A 21,905-nucleotide genomic window follows, 5' to 3' on the forward strand; every position below is an offset into this window, starting at 1 on the left:
CAAGAAGGTAATTGCTAAAGAAGTTTGATGTTCAGAGAGAGCTGCATTGCAGGATATAAACGGAAAGTTGAATGGAAAGAAAAAGCGTAGTAGAAAAAGTTGCACAAGCAACTGTAATAAAAGCAGTCTTTAAAGGAAGCTCTTGAGTAGCAAAGTCTATTCAAGTTTTCTGGAAGATTCTTAATCCAATTTTGGATTTCGTTTGGAGGTCCCATATCCTGGAGGACGACAGGAGAGTCACAGAATCCGAGTTGCTTCATGTCCATTGTGAAGTTTCCACAGTCAGTGATGATTCAAGAAACCATAACATAGGTTTCTGTGTATGAGACAATTTGAAAGCAAATTATGTTTCTCTCTGCTGACAACCTTATCAGCAGAGTTTGGGTGGGCCAAACTGGGAACTCCTGCTTTTTTGATTATCACTATCTCAGTCAGATTACAACATGAGTATATAATCTATACTAATTTTTCAGATTAGTTCTATAAAACTTTGCCAGGATAATTTTGGCAATCATCTAAAGGACTGGTGTATTTGTGGTTGATAAAATAATTAGTCTGTTTGTGTGTGTACGTGTGTGTAGTGTGAAGAATCAAAAGCCAGTTCGGCTTGGTTTATGTTTTGTTTATCAAGGCAGCGACCGATGCATTTCATACCATGTTTACACTGGTGCATCTGACAATCAGTGTTGATAATTCTACATTGTTTGTGTTTCTCCATCTAGAGAGGGATCCTTCTCTTCTATTGGATGGTGTGGCAGAGCATGTTTTTGTAAAAATGGTTTAAAACATAGAAAACATTTTAAAGGCATGAAAAATTTTAGATCTATAGATCGGTCTGAAGTTATTGAAAAGATTTAATGTAGTGAAAGTAAAAAAAATGAATTTTTGTTTATAAGAGTACCGTTTTAGGTGCCCCAAAGCGGTACCGTTAAGTTTCTTCCAACTCTTATTGCTTCAAAAGTAATGCAAAAACATCAACATTATTCATTTTTGAAATGGTTAAGGTTCAAACATCCTTATCAAAAATATCCCACTGTGCCATTTAATTTAGGAAAATACTGCATATTTTAAGTTTATCAATCAAAAAAATCATGCTGCTTTTTTTGGACAAAACAGGCATAAAAACATAAGGTGAATTTAAAATTAAATATATAATGTTTGTTTTGTTTTATAAGATGCACTTTTTAAAAAGCCATTTCATTTAAATTATATTAAATTATATTAAAGAATAAAGCATAAATCATTAAAGACAGATGTAAGCTTCATAGATTACAGCAACTCAAAAGAGTTGTTGCTCTTTTTGCAGTAATTTAAGCAAAAATAGCCACTCTTCAGTAGACCAACATCTCTGTATTAAAATAATTTTCTTTGCTTTTAAATAACATCCTAATGTCTGGCAAGCAAAATTTTGGACTTTGGTGAGCTGTAAGCCACATTCATCAAAATTAAAAATAAAAATTCATCTTAACTTTCACTCTGTAAATATATATATAGAATTGAATCCACGTTTAAACTATGTCCAATTACACCTGAAATCCTTCTGCCCTTACTTCTCCTTCTTCTTTCCCAATTTGAATCTAAAGATAAAAGGTTAATTTGCTATCTCTTTGCTTCCTCTAGGCCAAATCAATCCAACTTACTCTCTGTCTGCCATTGTCCTAATCAGACCCTCAACTCACTATTGGATTTCAATGGAACAGTCACAGCCCAAAGACCTGCACAGCAAACCCAATCGATGATCCTCAGATGGCTCTGGTTTTCCAGTGGGGGGGCTCTCGCTCATTTTAATGATTACACAGAGAAGTGACTTTGGTTCCAATGTCTTGATATGTCCTCCTGGAGTGGATTTGTCAGCTGTCGCACGGTGAACCAGAGTAAACTCTGTGTGTGTCTGCAAGTGGCTGATTTTGGCATCAAAACCTTTCTTTTTGTTTAGCCACCTAAACGACAGAAAAGTAAAAAAAAAAAAAAGGTTTAAACGTTTAACTTTTGTGCAGCTGGAGAAAAGAAGAACAAAAGTGGTCCTTCAGGAGTTGATTGTTTACATCATTTCATGCAGTTTTCTTTCATTTTTCAAGCAAAGCAAATGGAAAGAAAATAAAAATCAATTTGCTTTTGACCTCACTTCCAAAGAAACAAAGAAGGAAAAATGATTCTTGCTAAAAGTTTTCTTTTCATATGACATTTGTTTCAAGGACTGAATTAAAACAATAATTCGCACATCACATGAATCCAAACCCTTAAACTCAAGCTTTAAGTTTTTTTGCAGGTTCAGCTGTGGCCCCGTTGAGCTCTGGAAATGGACCTGATGCAGCCCATCTCCCAATCACACGCTCCCCTATGACTCAGGAGAGAGGTAAGTCTCCCTCTACATATATGTGAATAATAACCAGTATCAAGAACTGTGTACTGTGCTATGAGTGGCAGAAGAAAAAAAAGGGGGGAATGCTGTGTTCTGACATGGTTGTGTGTTTTTATGGGGTGCTTTTTTTTCTCCATTTTTGTGCTCCAGAGGCACAAGACATATCATGCCATCTTTGTGTTTGCTCTAAAATAAAAGAAATCACAATGTCCACTGCAAAAAGATGGTAAAACTTTTTTTTTTCCATTCCACACCAACAATGGGCTGCGTAAAAATCACAGACTGAAGAAAAAGGCAAACAGAAATGATGTGTTGCCAAAGTCAAGGGAATGAAAGTGGCTCTAATAAAACTATGTTGTTTGTTCATTTTTTGGGGGTACTTTGAGTCCAGCATGAGCTGCTTAGGATCATAGTTCATGTTAACTTCTTTCATTAATACACAACACACAACAAAGCAAAGCTTTGAAGGAAAAGAAAAGAAGAAACCAAAAGAAGGAAACCAAACAGAGGACAAGAAAGAACCCAAGCGATTGTTTCCTTGAATTCATACATGAATATATAACACAGTGGCCACCAGAAGAAATTATGAAACACATATTTGAGTTTATTGAAGTTTATACAATGGGGTAACTAGTAAAAGGAGAGATTTCAGGGAAAATGTCTCAGAAAAGGAAACTTGGAGACACACGAAACCGGCACCTATGGAGGAATTTAAAAGCGATCTTATGTTCAGTCTGCCTCTAATTTACCACAGCAGTGAAGAACCACTTCAGACAAAAACTGATTCAAAACTAAAATATTGGGAGTACTCATACATGTAATCTTCTTTTAATCAGCCCTCATATTTCTCCAAATGTCTGTGTCATCAGAATAGCATGACAACATTGAAGTTTGTTGCATGTTTTGTGATTCTTAGCCATTTTAGCCTAGGTTCATTGAGTCTAATTAAGTGTTAATCTATATCTTAGCATTCTAGAGACAACAATAATAAATTTTCCTTCCTGCATTAAGGTAGAAGAATTTGTATACATGTCAGTATTAAATATATAAGTGCTATGAGAACAGAGCTTTGAGTAATCCCACTAACAGTCTTCGTCTGGTCTAATCTTAATTGCTTTGTCATGCAAAGCAGTCCCAGACTGCTGAATAACATCTGGACCATTTTAGCAGAGTACCAGACAATGTCACTCACGTTTTCTAGTCCATTAGTCAGCGTCTTTTAATCATCTATGCCAAATGCAGATTTAGTAATACCAACACCGAGTAGATAAATGTATTTCCAAAAAGCTTGCTATGTGAACACTAACCCAGAGGGCAAATGCCCTAGCCAAACTCAAGGTTGCCTCCAGCAATTATGACCACTTTTCAGGTGTTCGTACAAACAGCACATTTGCTAATTTTTGCAATTCTAATTTCCGTATCCACACAACCCTGCAAAAAGCCTGAAAGACTGGGAATTGACCTTAATGGAATGACTGTGAGGCTCCCTCTCCATCACGAACCAAAGAGCAGTTAAAATCACAGAGAGACAGAGGGAGTGGATGGATGAAGACAGAGGGGGAGAGTGGGGCACTGATGAAATCAAGTTGGAGATTTAATGCTGCTCTCTAATGCCTGTAAACCTCAAATGCCCCTCTGCCTCCCCTAGCCAAGTCCAGGAAAACTCAGCACGGTTAACAGGGTCGACTGTTGTTTATGCCTTTTTTTTTTTTTCCGTGCTCGGATTAACCCCCTCCCTCTAGATATACTGTACTCCCCACTTTGCTCAAGTGCTGGTCTCCCTAAGAGCCTCTCTCTGCTCTTCATTTCGATAAATCCACTGACCGTCCCTTTTTCACTCCCTACTTTGTTCTCACGTGCCCGCTGTTGTCCAGCTGAGAGCTTCATTGCCAGAACAAGAGAACGGTCTGTGTTTGTGTGTGAAGAGGGAATGAAACGCAGAGAGAGAGAGAGGCGGGGAGAAAAAAATCCTTGAATGTGTTATTTGCTTTTAGCACTGTCTGCACAATGTTTCTCTCCCCATCCATTTTCCAGGCAATTTAAAGTGCGGTATTACACTCAGTATTTTTTTCTCCTCCTCTCCCAGAATCCCCTTACCCTAATGGAAGCAAAACATTACAATAATGTCCTCGCTCCTTAAACCCAGCACTCGCAGCCTAAGCACTTTCAGGCCCCAATCGCTCTTTTCCCTCCGTTGCACTGTCTTTCCCTCCCACACACACTTTCTCTCTTGCTGAATCTCTTTCTGCCTAGGCCTGCGTCTCTGCGCTGCACAAAAAAAACTCATGCGGCGCGTTTATTGCTCTCTGTCTTTATCTCCTACTCACATGCACGCTCAGAAAGCAAATACGTATATGCATATGCTCAGTCATAAACTTAAGAGCATTTGAAAACTTCTGCCTCCCTTCCCCAGTGTCTTTGCATTTCTCTCTCCCTCTCCTTGCAGAAGTGCGGAACTACACAAGTCCGTCGTTTCCCCAAACCCCAAACTCACTAAAGACTCAGCCTGCGTGCGCTCATTCAACAAAGCGGATGGCTATCAAAGTTTACAGCCGAGCAGACCCAATCCATTTACACCTAATCTGCAACACCGAGCTTACACGCACACACATTTCCACACCCACACGGCCTCTCTTTTCCCTCAATGGCCGTCCAGCGACCTTTCTCCATTCGCAGTGGATCCGGAAACCTTTCAGCGAGTTTTTTCGAAAAAAAAAAAATAGCGCTGCTTGAAAGAGCGAAGCCCAGGCGAGGATCGCTGCAAATGTCAATTTGAATGGTGCGGACGAGTTTGGGCCTGAGTGGCTTTAACACGTCTACTGACAGAACAGCTTAGAATAACATAGTAGCCACGGTCAAATCACTAGCTGTTCTGTTGAGAGTGGGGCTCTGTATTTTTATATGTCCACTCAGCTTTTACAGCTACATGCATCTCTGAGGCCAGGTGTGTACTTGACCTGGCTTTTGTCGGCAATCGCATTCACTGAATGCTCGCGCTCTCTGTTTATTTACATTCAGGGATCCTTTTACATGTCATTCTGTTTGTTTTTTAGAAACACTTATTTCATACTGACTTGTTCACCAAAGTGTATATATGACTAACAGTAGATGACCCAGAGGCAAGAGATCAGAGATCTTCTCAACATTGAAAGACACTGAATAGAAAACGAGATTTCTTCTTTTCTACAATCCATCACATTTTTTCACACTACAAGAAGAAATCAAATGTTGTTTTTTTTTTCTAAACATGGAAAAGTATTTACACTCAAGATTTTCTTTCGATTACAAAATTGATCTTTTTCACAGTTTCGTCCAACACAGTTATTTCTGTGGTTTTGAAGAGCTAACAGTAAACCCAAACAAACTTCTGCTTTGAGGTTCATTATACAGACAGGAAGGTCATTTCAAATCTCTTTATTTATTGGATAATGCAGTTTAAATTTTCAAAACCTTAGCACTTTTAAAATAGAACAAAGTTTTGATACAAAAGAAAAAAAAATCCAAAAACACTAAAATAGTCTTTTTTTATTTTGCTCATTGAGAAGCTAACTTGTTCCATAGTTTGTGAAATCCTCTAAAACTGGTTAAAATATTGATTAATTATTTGGAAAAGCAAGAAATGTGAAAATTGAAAAATGTGATGTGTCTTTCCCTTTATTTTTGATAAACCCTAGAAGTCACTTAACAGCCTCTTATGTGAAATTCAATCTCTCAGAGAAAATCTGGTTGCTTTAGTGAACAAGTAGTATCATGAAGACCAAGGAACACAGCAGACAGATGAGGAATACAGTTGTAGAGCCATTTAGTGCATGATTACATTATAAAATAAACACCAAATAACCCCCAATAACCAAACACATCTCACTAAGCACTGTTTCACCCACCATTTTTAAATGGTAACAGTAAAACGCAAATCAGTTATCAGCAAATCTAAATCCATCTAAAGATGTGTGGCACAAGGGAACATTTTTTTATTCAAACACGCTCCATCCAATTTGACGAACTTGAACTATTTTTGCAAAAATAATTCAGTCTCTGGCTTTGCAAAGCTGGAAAAATACCAAAAGACTTGCAACTGGATACCCAATACCCGCAAAACACATTGAGGTTTGTGTTTACAACATGGCTAAAAGTGAAATCTGTAGCCACAATCACTTCCTAGAAATTAGGACTTTCAGAAGTAAAGGGTATGTTTGCCATCTAATTGTGTTTGTCTGTTTTAGGTTTTATGTCCATGCAGAGAAACCAGTCTGGCTCGCAGTTCGCACCTCCCCAGTCCGGACCTCCCATTTCACCTCACCCATCCCACGGAGGTTCAATGTATCCCAGCATGGGTCCATATTCACAGAGTGGCCCTGCAGGTCCCTATGGACCTCAAGGACCCCAATATGGACACCAAGGTTAGGAATGTTTCTCTACATTTTTTCAGCGATAAGAGCAAATGCTATTCTTATTTGATGGGTATGTCTTCTTTTATCTCAAGTACAGTGATGTTTTGGGGTATTTTCCTCCTTTTTTATTTAATGCCTACTTTTTAGGGAGAGTGGATTATGTCATGTCTAATGTAAAATGTTTTTATCTAACTTTTCACATTTTCTAAGATCCAAAACAACAACGATGTTTAATACAAGCCATCTTAGCAAATAATGTCAAAATTATAAGTCCTGCAGTTTTAAGCTTATGAGATGGAATAAAATGGCCAGAGTTTGAAATTCTTCTTCAAAATTTAAATGCAAAGAATGGGCTCCTGTCACACTGGATTATAACTAACCTTCTCTTGTCATGACTTCCACCTGATCTACTTCAACTTTCTGACCAGTCATGTTAGGAAGAGGAGTGCCTCACATCATCCAGTCAGAGAGGGTTCAGGCAGAAAAAGCCACACTTGTCATTTTTTTGAGGACTTTTGAACCCTCTCTCCCCCCACAGTGTCAGCGAGGTTGCTAATTAGGAATACAAAAGGACTCCTTTTCAGAGACATTTCCATCATCTACTTCTTACACGCTCGCGCGCGCACACACACCGATAAGTACAACCATCTATCCTCCTGTGTGGAGGGCCTGACGGTGGGCATTAAAATCCAATGTGACTCTCTGATTATTCATGAGGCCCTTAAAACCTGAACAGACCTCCTGGCCCTCTTCATGATATGATTATGAGGGAGCGCCTAAGTGAGGAGGCCAGCTGACATGTCAGAAGGTTTAGCCATTGAGTAGCAATCTCTATTTCTGGTGAGATGTTTTGGTTTTAGCCATGAGGGAAAAGAGGAAAACGTTTTAAAGCTTCGCATCAGAGATTCTCAAAGTCTAAACACAGATCTAGATCAGATTAGCAAATCAGTTCAAGACTTTTTACACCAGCTTTTCTCAAAGCCTGTTCTGAACAGTATATCAACATGACCCTGGTCAATTTGTGGAAGACTGGAGCTGAATTCCTGAATTTGACGCACAAAAACATTGAATGTCATAGTTTTTGCCTTAGAAATAACAAATCTCCAAAGTTTAAAGTGTCATATAAGTGAATCCTTACGGCATCATTTCAAGTGAAACAGCCGCAGCATATATCTCGCTCAGACCCACAGCTGTCCAGTATAACATATTAGAATGGTTACTGTCAAAACATAAATAAAATGACATTCTGAACATGAGAGATTATATAGAAACTTAGTGGAAAAATGTCACTGTCTGAGTTAGGTAAAATACAATCAAAATACTATTTCAGATTATGTATTGCACTTTTGTATGAGACTTGGATGCTGCATTTTTTTCCAATTAAAAAATACTCATGGATAATTAACAGGCTAAAACACTAAAATAATCTCAATATATTTGGGATATATTTCTATTGAACCCTTGCTAGATAAACCATAAAAATGAATACTTTATTACATCATAAAATATGTTTTCCTCACCAAGTTACTATGTTTTCTGTCTCTGTGTGGCTGACATTTTTCCCTCAGTCGTTTTGATGTTATGCTTTTTTTTGTTTATTTTTGTGGCTCTTCATTTGTTGAAGCTTAAAATTTTGTTTAAAGTAGATAAAGTTTTAGATCTCATATCAATTCAGAAAGCTCTGTATGCTTTACTGTTGGAATTAGAGTGGCTTAAGGTCAAAAATGTACAACAATAGGCATAAAGTGCAATCTCCTTTCTAAGCAAATTACATTCATGGGATTTCTCAGTTCTGTGATGGTCTGGCAACTTGTCCAGTGTCTACCCTGCCTTTCACCCAATCACTGCTGGAGATGGGCACCATAAATGACCGATGGATGGATTTGCTCATCACTAGTTGTCTCAGATGTTAGGTCTTATTTTGAAATCTGCTCTGGCTCTTTGAGCATACATTTTGAGTGCACCTGCAAACTTCTCCAAATTCAGGTAATTAGATACTTGCTGTAACTCTTTGGGGTATTTCCACTAGTTGTTCCTTGATTTATTTGTGCTGACAGTATCGCCACGATATTTGAAGTTTTGTTCCGCCCCGATTCTGTTGTTGTGACAGCCTGAGTTTACAGTAGAGGGATGGATCCAAATAAAAGGTTCCTGCCAATTCCCTCAGTGCCAAATCAGGTACAAAAATAGTGACTTGTGAAGCTGTTACGGCACATAGTCTTTTATTCTACGTATAATTCTGATCCGTGTCAGTGTGCCTTTATACGCTGTGTTTACATTGTGATCCATGCAAACATTTCTCCTCAAATACCAGAGGAAATGCTCCATTTTGAATTTATTCTTGTAGCAAAACACACACAAGTCTTTGATGAAAAGTATGTTTTGTAAAGTTCATTCTCTAAATAGTGGCATAAATGTAGATCAGTAGTTCTTTTATTTAGTATTTCACGGAAGGTTGTCTGGTTTGATGAGCCTTTCAGAAAATCGGTCTCATTACACATTCGTCTAAGCATTTCCGATACTCCAAAAAGAAAGAAAAAAAATCTATCACAATCCAGGAAGTTGAGAGAGAAAAACCCAGCTTGGATCAGTTTCTATAATTAGGCCTTATTCTCCCATTTGTTTCTCCAACATGCAACACCCGGCCATCAAACAAATGGTGATATCTGCTGTTGCACTTTATTTTCTGCCCTTGGCAGCACACCGCAAGAAACATTGTGGTATTTCTTTTTTGGTTAATGTGAGTTTTAATGTGTCACCTTGATAAATGCACCCGTCCATGCTTATGTTTTCCCAAATTTGCGGCCGCTCCCTCACATTTGTTAATGTTGATTAATAGCCCTAATGCGTTTGGTATTTGGTCTCCTTTCTCCTCCCACTCTTATCTCTTAATGTGACTTTGGCTGGGCTGACAGCCCAGTAAGCAAAGAGAAATAGAGAAATTAAGGAAGCAGAGAGCGACAGCGAGGCCGACTAGCCTGGAAGGAGTTCTAGAGGCAGATGAGCATGAAGTCTCCGTTGGATGACAGAAATGACGTTACTGTCAGAGACTGCTCATCGTCTCCTCTTCTCGCTTATGTGTATTTACAACAGATCTGTATGTTAGAATAATCTAATTTACATATAGTAAAAGTGTAGCCACTACTTTTCGGTGCTGCATTCAATGTTTTTAGACAGCATACCTTTATACCAACACATAAATAACAGCAGAAAAAGTAATTCCTGCCCGATATTAAATGTTGGTGATCTTTCAATTAGAACCGGCATAGTTTACCCTACTGAAGGACACCTGATAATAACAGCTTATTATTTTCACATTACTTCATCCTTATCCCTCATCTTCCTCTAAAATCTTGTGTATGTGGGTCTTTTGTTGGCATCCGTAAAGGTAATTAAATGGTCCTAAAAGGAATGCTGTGAGGAAATTTTTCTGCTGGTAAACAGACAGAAATCCCATTACCCCAAGATTAGGAACAAAACAGATACTGCTTTACAAGATTTTTTTTTTTTCCTTCAAAACTTAAAGTAGAAATATGGATGTAACTAACCAAATCTCCCATTGCAGTGACTCAGGAATGTGTTCTGACTGATAGATTTTTGCTGTTTTTGCCTTTGTCTTGTTATAAACTCAGTTCTAGTTATATTTCTAAGGATTCAAGGGGATTCCGGGGCTCGGCCAGGGCCAGGTCAGGGTGCGTGTGTGTCGAACAGGGCAGACAGCTGCTGGTCATTGTTCTTAATGACAGCTCCATCTGCTTCCCTTCCCTCTCTCCAGTTCACTAACAAATTAGCAAGAGCAGAATTTCGCTCCAAGTCCCTGAACTCTGCTCTACTGAATTTTACTTTCTATGTGGATGGAGGTAGAGCTTGTGTTTTTGTGTGATATAACATTTTCAGTAAAGAAATACAGCTCAAAACTCTTTGGAAGAACAGAAAAGAAGATAACTTCAAAGGGGAAGAAGCTGCTTTTTTATTAATGACTAACAACTAGAGTGGAGGTTGTTTAAAGTGCATCTATCATCATCTTTACAACTTTTTTCTTTTCAGCTGTGTTCTTGCTTGCTGCTCACAATAGTTTTATTCATGTCCGTGTCCAGAATCGGACAATAGGTAACATGTACGCAACATGCAATCTTTAGTTGATGAAGAGTGCTGAGGTTAGGAACAAGACACAGGAAGTAATATCAAATTCCCATCAAGAATTTTATCTCGTAAAGCAAAGATTTAATTGATGACTCGTGGATCCGAGAGAGAAGGAACCCAGGAGAAATGTTGCCCAACACCAGTAGCTTGGAGACTTAACTAGGGAGGTATTTAAACAATCTGTGATGAATCCTGTTAGCCACTATTTCACCACAGAGGCAAATGAATGATTATAGTATTCATTTGTTCTGACCAGCATATTTCCTTTAATGCCAACAGGTCCCACCTTTATTGTTTCCACGGTGCCACCTTGTATTTTCAAGCCATGTTGTGATTATGCGAGTCTCACTTTTCTCTACATAACTAGTCTGTGTTTTACTCATGAGGATTTAGACAGAATTACAGTCATGTTACTTACAAAGGTTGTGTTGTGGAAAATGCTTGTCACAGCACCTCTATAAATCCATTAGTTTGTTTTTTCATGCCGACTTGTGGTTTGACCCTAAAATGTAACTTGTGGTGAATATTATAGAATATTATGGAAGTTAAAATACTTGCTCCCTCATTTCGTTGACACTGAAGAAAATTAGTGGCTCTCATTATTTAAAAAATATTATTGCCTGACAAACTTTATTTATTTTGATTTAAAAAGAGAAAAGCTGCCGCGTTTACTTACTGCAGAAGCTATCTGTAGTGGCTGTGGCCTGAAAGAATGACCCTCAGTTTTCGGTTATTTTTTAAATCCAAGATTTAAGATTTTAAATGAAGACTTTTACAGAATCCTTGGCCAAAAAATGTTTTTGCAGATAGACATTTTTAAAAGGTGAAGGGGAAAGTCAATTTCCACTAAAATTGTTCCATTCCACTTTTTTGTAGCAACAACTGTATCACTGATTCAATAAGTGGTCAACCTTCCATTGGCCATACTTGTGTCCCTTTATAAAAATAACATAATCTTACATATATGGTAGAGGCATCCTGTTTTAGATGGCTATTTCTATTTTAGAAATGAACAAATCTATAAGCAGTGCCTAAAGATTGCGCTATTGTTTACGAATTTATCATTAGATAAGTCCATAACTGATATATAGAGATCGAGCTTGACAAATTTTTCTTCCTTTCCTCTTTTCTTTCCGTCTGAATGAGCTCCAGAAGTCAGCTCAGCAGCTACAAACAACACTGAAGCTGCTAAATGTTTACGTATCTCCTTTGAAAGCCGTCTTCATCCAAAGTCAAGCTGATCTTTTTGTATTGACATCAGGCTCTCTTTAGGACTCAAATGACTCCAACAGTTGTTTGTAAAGACATGCACTTGGACATGGTTGAGAGCCGGCATGTTGGGAACAGCAGACTCATAATCAGACGGCGGAGGAGGACATTATACCATTACAGAAAAGAGATTTGGTGTCTGTCTGAGCTCTGCTTTTTCTCCCTCTACTGCCTTTCCCACCTCAAGGGGGTTAAGGCACTCCACTGGTAATGACCATGCTGCAGACAGGACTTTTAAGCCTTAGACTCAATTTAAATCGCCCTCCCAAACCCCCAAAAAGGAGAAAAAGAAAACTCATGACTCAAGCCAGTGCCTAGAGGAGTTGGTAAGTCTCGGAAGGAAATTGACAGTTTGAGGAGCTCAGTTGCCCCAAGGTGAACCCCAGCTCTGCTGTGGCTCAGAAACCCTACTGGGGAAGGTGCTGAGGTGGCTGTAGGAGGATGTGTGGGCCTCAGGCAATAAGAGATGCTGGAAAAAAAGAGCCATCTTTCCAACCAAGCATGTTGCAACAAAGAGTGAGTCCAACTGTATTTAAGGGTTCCCGCTGCAACGATCCACCTCCAACGCCGGCTATGAAATGTAAGAGAGGAAAAAAAGGATAATATTCACTTCCTTAATGTTTACCCTGCATACTGTATTCGGCAGCTCAGACATGCAGTCATGTATTCTGCGTTCCACTCCTCGCTGATGGAAGTTCACTGGTCCTGAGGGCACATTGTACCTTTCTCCACCGTGAGACTGCCTCGGCTGTTAGCTCTGGCCGGTCCAGTCTGCTGAGAGAAGCAGCAGACTGTAATCTCCTTGGTCACACTGTAGCTCTCCTGCAGGACTGCAGGGATTAAAACCCGGCGAAGGATGGAGCGTCCACCAAACCCGTGACCAAGTCGAGAATTTCCGTGTAATTGTGAACGAAGCACCGTGAGTTTTCCTCCCCCCAGCCCTCTCATCAAGCTAAGGACACAAGAAGGTGCAAATGAGACAAAATGTCCTCCTCGTCATATTTTTTTTCCCTTTTGGTTCTGCTTAATTGGTTTCCAGAGCAACAGAAATAGCATGTAAAGTGAAAAGGATGGTATGCATTCCAGGTTAGCTGACAAACACAAACTTCAGTATATTTTCTAGCAATCAATATGAGGTAGTGGGTGTATAGTTATACAGTAGAATGAAATAGATATATTTTCATTCTTTAAGTTTTTTTCTAAATCACAAGAAACTTAAAGTTGAGGTTCATTTTCCTACAGGTGCATATTTATTTTATATTGATTAATCATGAAACTAAAAAAAAAAAAACAGTGTTGTTTATGAATCCATATGAACAGTTTTTAAAAACTCTGCACAAAATTCATTTTAGCGTTTCTATTGAATAAACTAGAGTTTAACGGTTGAGCTTTCAGTCACGGGTTAGTTCACTATCTGTCCTTGAAGAAGTAGTCTGGCTTTCCACTCTGTCAGGACACAGCAAGATAACTTATCCCCAAGTTATGCTGTCAGTCTTTCACCTCAGGCAATCACAGGTATTGCATGAAACTTGATGAGTTCTGCATTCTGCAAGCTAATTTCAGACATCCCGATCCTTTAGTCTCACGACGGACAAGAAAAACTGAAAACTTAGTCATGGAAACTTCCACACACTTACTCCCAATTGTTTGATTATTTAGCCCATTCATCAAAAAGAAAATGAGACTATAGGATATAAACAACTCCCCGGGAGGCTTCCTGGAGCCTCAGTCAGTCACAGATGCCAAAAACCACCAAGTCCTCCCAGGCGATGGAGAATGTGGCCAGCAGCCACGGGTCTTAACAGCTGTCCAAAAAGAGCTGAGAGAGGTCACTGACTGGGACCTTATTCATCTGAAAAGGATTCATCCAGCTGAGCTAAGTGTGGTAGCTTTCCCAGGATTTTCATGAGATTTTCAAGTTTGAAATGTGCCATTGAGAAGTCTTTAGTTTTGTGTGTGTATATATATATATATATATATATATATATATATATATATATTATTTTATTTTATTTTTTTCACAATGGATATGCTCATTTAGACATGTATCATGTACCATACATACAACCGCCAACTCCCACATTCCCCGGCCGCCCCAGTGTTCCTAAGACATCCTTTCTTCCTCTACGCTTCCATATCACAGCCCCAAAGCCCTTGACAGGTGTCAGCCGTACTCAACTCGCCGGCTCACTAAAGCTTCCCTCATCTCCCACTGTAGATTTCATTACAACGTCTGGACAAATTCAAGTGGAATCGCTGAATTTTATGGGAAAGACTTTTATTTCCATTGACCGTAAATCCTATCTCGAGGGTCGGAAAGGTTTTTTTTTTTTTTCCCCTTACCTCCCTTTTCGTCTGTGTTCCTCTGCTTCCTTTCCAACCTTCTGCTGCTCCAGTCTCTTCGGAGGCCTCGCAGGCTTATGTCATGCGGATAGCGCTTTTTTTTTTTTTTTTTTTTTTTTTTTTGCTGAAGCGACTCGAGGACAGTGGGAAGCCGTTTCCATTTTCAGACTTGTTTTTTTCTCCCCCTCCTGTGTGGAATATTGTCATTTAGCTTCTTTTCATTTGAGCGTGCAGAAAAGCCTTCAAGGTTTTAAAGGAACTTGATCCCCTTTTCCAGACAAATTCTCAGGGGATTATGCAGTGAGGCCCAACTAAAGCACCCTTAATCAAATCAAAAATAAATAGTCCCTTTTACAATGGGAAATGCCACATTTTCTATTTCTATTTTGCAGGGGATTTGTCCTGGGAAGGGAGTATCACTGTGGAAACAGCTCTCTGCCTGCAGAGGGAATACTATGCTCTTTATAGGAGCACTCGCTTGTTATAGCAGGTGTCTTTTAGTGTTCCTGAATGAACAGCACCTAGCAACAATACCCAAACTGCTTTCATCACAGATTTTATTGCATCTAATTGGGATTTTATGACGTAAAGCAAAACAAACTGGTACATAACTATCAGGTAGAAGGATGAGGATACATGGTTTTTAAAATCTTTTACAAATCAAAATCAACAAGTTTGTCACTCGTTAATATTTATTCACATGACTGAATAGTGTGTAGAAAAATCTCTATCTGCTGCTACAGCTGTAGGTTTTCAGAATAGGCCTCTACCAGCTTTGCACGTCTACAGACTTGTAGATGTGCAAAGCTGGGGAAAAAAGTTCAGTCTCAGTCTGATTGGATGGAAATCGAATGCAAACACCCGTTTTCAACTGGTCTGTTACATAGAATTCCACCAAATACCATCAAGTTTGTGGTTGTAACATTACTGCATATGTTGCATATAAAAATGTTAGAAGGGTGTGAATACTTTTGCAAGGTGCTGTATAGCCACACTGTATTTGCGAACATGGTCCTTTTCTTTTATGTTGCGGTTGGATTTGAGTGAAGGTTTTAAAGCCAAAATAGAGGGGTTTAAGTGTGCCTTAGGAAAGCTTCTGGCATCATGGGCGCGTGGCACTCCAGGGCAGCCAGAAAGCATTTACTGCAGATTAGAGCTCCTCTCAAGTGTTTCACAAAGTCAGCCTTAAGCTTGGAAATTGTTCCCAAGGCTATCCAGCAACCTGAAGCGCTGTAAAAAAAAAAAAAAAAATGTCACTAGAAACACACCCTAATGTTTTTTTTTCTTTTTTTCTTTTTTTTTTTTGCACACACTGCATTTTAAAGAAGTTATGAATAAGAACTTGGTTCAGCTCTAAACATTTTTCTCTTTCTTTACCTGTCTAGGTATTTTTTGAGACAGGATTACTGTCCTGCTGTTCTTGTTTAGTGGGATGAAATTGTTGTTTATGCCACAGCAGTGCATATTAAAGCATGAGCTGACAAGCGGAGTCAGTTTTTCTCAAATTTATTAAGCCTATGTGACTGCTATATTCCTGGGACATCCTTAAATCTGCCCAAGCTCAATAATATCTTTATCTTTTTTTTTTATCTATGTTCTGTTTTTTTTTCCCCTTAATGATTGTCTTCTTATTTTCTTAATCCAGGTAACTACCCTCGGCCCTCTAACTACATTGGGTCAGCTGGAAGCAACTACAGCGGCCCCGGCCTGTCCAACAGTCTGGGGATGAATGCCACTAGCCCCATGCATGGACAAGGACCTGGAGGACGGAGCCACGGCCCGGGGAGCCAGAACAGGACCTACCCAATAATGGGTCCCACTTCTCCTAGCATGCCGCAACCAGCTGCACCAGGGATGGGTCCTCCATCTAATCGCAAGCCTCAGGAGGGAGTTGTAGCCAACTCGGTGCACAACAGGTAAAAGTACTGCAAGGTCACAGGAGATTACCTTTAAAATTGAGTTTTTTTTCTGGGAATGTTTTGCTTTTTTGTTTTTCTTTTGTACCAAACTGATGTTTGTGGGTGCAAATTTGTCCTGATATTTGCTGAAAGTCTTTTTTCTTGGCCTCTTAATGCCTGGACGGGCTGCGGACATGCATCAATGTGTTGTACAAAAATGCACTTTGACTTTAAAATAGTTTCTTACATATCTTTAATTCCTCTGACATCACATCTTTGCTCTATAACAGCATCCAAACCAAAGAGTGGCCTAAGTACAGCATGTTCAGTCATCTGAAAATAGTCCTTAAAAAAATTATAAGACATTGTTGTGCATCTCTAAATTCCTTATGCTTTGCATCTAAAGAGGCGGGTTAGCTTGCAATACTAACTTTTATGCTACTTATAATCCAGTCCTTTAGCCCGACATTACAATGGCATTTAGAACATCTTCAGAATGCCTGACAATAAAAGATAAACATAGACCTCTTTAGATTATTGCAAGAAGAACTGGCTTATTTAAAATTAAAAATAAAAAATTTGACATTTGTGCAGTTCCTCACAGCTTTCTAAACCAGCGGAAATAGTCAGCAAATTGGTTGCTATTATTAAGGCTAATAATCGTCTCTGACTTGCATCACTTTTATGAGACAGTGTTTGTTTTCAGGGCTTTCACTCTTCTGGGTGCCATTTCTAGAACTACACTTATCTTTACACATCTCATAAAGCCCCTGACATTTTGATTTCAGAGCCATTCACTGCAAAAAAGGGGGGAAAAAAAAATCTGATATTGGCTTTTTCAGGAGGCACTGTGGCGTGGATACAGTACTATCAACACATAAGAGAATAAAAGAGACACTTTGGTTTTAACTGTGAGAGCACCCGAAAATGACACCAGGCTCCTACAGACACACAAATGAAACTCTTTTATGATCTAACAGAGTTTGAGTAAAGGGCTTTAATTCTTCCATCAGCGCCGGCGCCTTGACTTTATGAATGCTTGTGAAGCTAAAGACAGTGATTTCTTGAGGGACTCCGTGGGCAGTAAACTTTCCCTGAACCCTGCTGAAGGAAACTTGTGAAAGCATGACTGTCGCTTGTGAAGACTTCCTCATTCCTCGTATCAGTTTGGGTTTTTCCTAATAATCCATCAAGAGAGCACTTTTCCTCATCTTCTATTGAAACATGAGTCAGATTTCAGTGACACTTCCCTCTGTTTTTTATGTCCTTCAGGCTTTCTTCAAAAGTAATTCCCTATACACACTATTGTGTGTTTGCCCTGCATTTCTTTGGTGTAAATAGATGTGCTCCTTTAAAACTCTAGTGTATATAATTTGATGTGCAAGTAGGGAAGACTGCCTTTGTCTTTTGAACACAGATAAAAAAAAATCTGAATTAATGTGACTGCTATGGAATGTTGCTGGAGTGACCCATTGATAATGTTAATTAATCTCATGCTACACCATGTAGACGCTCTGTCTGCACTGACAAAAATTAACTAATCTTAGCCTTATAAAAAGTACCATAGTTGGCCCAGTCATCTGCTTGTTAGCTAATAGTCTTTGTGTAGAGCAATGACCTTTCATCTCAAAAGTGTTCAGATGATTACTACATTTGGAGAGGAAGAAAAAAAGAAACAGCAAAAGTAAGTTTCTCTGTCCTCATGAACCCCCTGTAAAAACCACCATGGTTACCGGAAACATTTTACGTTCTGTTCTCTAAGTGTGTTTCACACAAAACATTAGTGACTCACCACCTCGAATCCCATTTAAATATTTATCAGATTATTCATAAATTGTCCCCAACACATACATGACGAGTTGTTAAAAGTTTATTAGAAGCGTTAACATAAATTACTGTTACATTTTCAAGATTGGAGTTGCAGATGTCGGCATTTGTCCTGGCACCTGTCAGACTAGTCATTAAGTTCAGCCACTGCGATCAAGTAAAGAGTCTTATCTACAGCTTAAAACATTTTAAGCTGTACAAATTCTGAGCTATCCCTTTAGGTCTGCATTATGCATACAGCCTAACTCAAAAACCTTTGATCCTACCTTTTTTTAACCTACATGGATGTCTTCACATCCATGTAGCTCCCTATATTTTCCTATCATGCCTCTTTTATATTTACAGCATCATAAATATTCCTTTACTTCTTTTGAAGGCGAAAATGATGTTCTGCCTCATGATACTTTTCAAGAATCATAAAATGTCCTTCCTTATAGGAAAATAAGATATGAATTGCTAAAGCTATTGTAATTTCCATTATCACTGCAGTTCTCACTAACATAGCAGACAACCAACTTTGGAGAGCTTGTGTGGAACACTCACTGTTAACACTGTCTCAGATTTCTGTTCACTTACCGAAACAGTAGTACGTACTGGGGAGAGCTGGGGGTGTCTGACAGAATGTATGATTAATTATGTGCATCAGGGGGTCCACTGCCTCTCACACCGACACACATACACTTATGTACCCAGGCACCAATGCAATTGTTGAACAAGCCATTAGGCGATGGCTGGGCTGTCAATAAGAAGTGACATGACATGATCCCCGCTGCTGAGCCCAATGAGGCCGGCTGTCAGTCTCTACACCAAGAAACCAGAGAGGTGTTGCTCACTGCGGAGCTGCTGCACGAGAAGACTCGTTCTCTTTCATTCACGGCCTATCAGCTGAAATATGATCTATTTTGATTTACTATTAACAGTGAGAGGTTTGCTGTGTTGGGTCTTTTATCTCTGAAGGAGTTGGTACTGTGCAGATCACACTGGAAGCAAAAGGTTTAGTCCTTTCTGTTCTGAAATCTGTCTGTTTGATATGTTTTCCATCTGCAGAATGACAACTTTCCCAGTTGTCACTGTGTTTTATCTAATCATCTCTTCAGTGGACAGTGGAAAAAAAAAGAAAAAAAAAGATTTTCCGTACAATTTTTTTTTCCACATTTTGTCAATATAACTACCACAAGTTTTTATTTTACTGGGGTTTTATCAAATATAGCAACAACAAAGTAGTACATAATTGGAAATTGCAAGGAAAATTATGTTTTTAAAATCTTTGTAAATAAATTTCTGAAAAATGTGCCATCGGCACCACATTTCCCTGACACACATAAGTGGCCTAGCTAAGAGAGAGCTGCAGAGAAGTTTAAAAAGAGTTAAAAGAGTTAATTTATACAACAATGTCCCAACCTTTGAACATCTCATGGAGCATTGTCCAGTCCATCGTCTGGAAAATGAAAAAGCTGGTCATTGACAGGATGAATAGAGCTAAATACAGGACAATTCTGGTGGGAAACCCTGTTAAAGGTGTCAAAAGATTTGACACTCTGAATATACAACCAGACATCCCTTGAAATGGTTTAAATCAAAGCATGTTAGAATGGCCTAGTCAAAGTCAAGACCTAAATCTGGCATAAAATCTGCTGCAAGACTTGAAGGCTGCTGTTCATGCTCCATCAAATGTGACAAAATGTAAAAATGTTCAAAGATTGTGAATACTTTTGCAAGACACACTGGAACAACCAAAGACTTATATAAACAAGCCACAGGATCAAATTTGCTTGCCAGCATGAGTTTGTGTTTACATGTTAGATACGCTTTTACTTCTGCCACCTCCTTTGTTTAAAATCCAAACATAGGAATTAGTGTTCTGGCAGAAAGCGCTTTTCTGACTCATTTAAAACAAAGATAAAGCAAAGAGAAGTGCGGAAGTGGACATTTTTGCAGAAAACTTTTTACGTCAGTGTCCGTCTCATCCTCAGTGTTCGTCTTGCCCAAAGTCGCTCATTCACAATCCTTGTCTGCTTCTCCCCTCTCTCCTCCCACCTGTTTCTCTCTTTTTCACCAACTCTCCCAACTGTATCGGCCTCTTCATCTTTGTGCAGCTCTATTATCCTACCCAGACTGTTTCATCTCCCTCGGCCTTTCTTCTCTCCAATTTGCTTTTTGTTCTCCGCTGTCTCCAACGCGGCCTTGTTATGTTTTTTCTTCCTCAGATCCCACTTTACACATCTGAGAGAGATCAGGAGAAAATTGGCCTCCGAAAAACCTGCAGTTAAAAGGGCTCCGGCACCCCGTTTGTGTTTCCAGATCTCTGCAACACTGTGAAACATTCAGACTTAGTTCCTCTCGCTGTCTGAGAAACAACTTGTTAGTCGTGGCACATGTCTGTTTCTTTCTTTTTCTTTTCTTTTTTTTTTTTTTTTATCTTTTATGATTCATCCCGAAGCTGCCAAAGCCACCCGCTATAAAACTTCCAAATTAGACGCTAGTTAGTTAAACATCCTAAGCAGGTCTCTGCTCCTTTCCTCTCCTTCCCTTTCATTTCATTTCCACGTGTAATCCTCCACAACGCTGCCTCTGCGTCCTCTTCCGAGTCGCGCACACCCTCGAAACATTAGTAAACACACTTCGACTTCATTACACAAGGTGGAGAGAATTCGAAATGAGCAGAGGAAGACCACTTCTGGCATCCCGGGGCTGCAGGCGTGGGCCCAGATTAAATCTTCATTAGGTGTGGCGCGTGGAGTGTTTTTGTTCCCTCCTGAGCCGTGTCAGTCTCGCCCCCACCACAAGACTGGAATTAGAAACAACTGCCCCGCTTCTGTTTGTTAATCAGTTTGATTCGGTTGAAGGAGGAGGGAGTGTTGGCCCGCAGACTTGTGGGCCCGTAGAAAATTGTCCTGTTGTATAAACAAACTGTGCCGTATGTACATAAAACTTAAATATGTATCAACAATTAAATGTACTTGTTCTACCCCAGCTGCGCTGCTCTCTCACACAGGATCGTCCCCACTCTAGCTGGAATATATCTAACATGCCACCCAGATGTGGGAGATCTATTTAAGCTTCCTTTATCATTCTGCAGGTCAAGCTTTACTTCTTCCTGCCTTTGCGACCTTTCACCCCTTCCACCACCCTAATATCGTAATAATAATAATAATAATATTCTGCCATAAATCCTTCTTATATTGGTCTTATGTAACATTCTAATGCACAGCTGTAAGGAATTAGTGGAAAGCCATAATAAAAATGATTAAGGATTGACACTTAAAGTATATTACTCTGTGTGTAATGATCTACATAACATATCATTTTTCACTTTTTGAATTAATATTCTGAAATACTGAGACGCACCCCATTGAACCAACATCTTCAGGTAATTTCTAACTTGTATTCGAATTGATGTTCAAATAATTGTTATGGCCAATATTTAATACCTTCTTTTATTATGGTGTACTTAACAACTTTGTAAATCAAAAAAAAAATGTACACACGGCAGTCTTCTCTACCCCTACGAATCTAATATTTGAAAAGTGGATGAGCTTTTTGGAAAAGCTGCCCTTGAGTTCTATGAGTGTCATTAATGAGGAAGAGGGGGTAAGCTTGTTTGCAAGAGAGGTGCACAACAGGATTTTAGGCAGCTGGAGATTGATGTTTATTTGGAAAACATAGAGGGGA

At 39.1% G+C, this 21,905-nt stretch overlaps 1 protein-coding gene across 2 annotated transcripts in view; it reads left to right on the top strand.

The window, feature by feature from the left end:
- Positions 1-21,905, top strand: part of LOC106933831 (AT-rich interactive domain-containing protein 1B-like) — a 195,611-nt gene that overhangs the window by 147,860 nt on the left and 25,846 nt on the right. For both annotated transcript variants that reach the window (XM_015013342.2, XM_088002420.1), the window contains exons 6-8: positions 2,270-2,356; positions 6,586-6,762; positions 16,154-16,424. In XM_015013342.2, coding sequence (XP_014868828.2) covers positions 2,270-2,356; positions 6,586-6,762; positions 16,154-16,424 — 535 coding nt within the window. The remainder of the gene's footprint in view (positions 1-2,269; positions 2,357-6,585; positions 6,763-16,153; positions 16,425-21,905) is intronic.

Source organism: Poecilia mexicana, unplaced genomic scaffold (genome assembly GCF_051168715.1).
Source record: "Poecilia mexicana isolate PSO_F unplaced genomic scaffold, ASM5116871v1 scaffold_22, whole genome shotgun sequence".
Taxonomy (NCBI): Eukaryota; Metazoa; Chordata; class Actinopteri; order Cyprinodontiformes; family Poeciliidae; genus Poecilia; species Poecilia mexicana.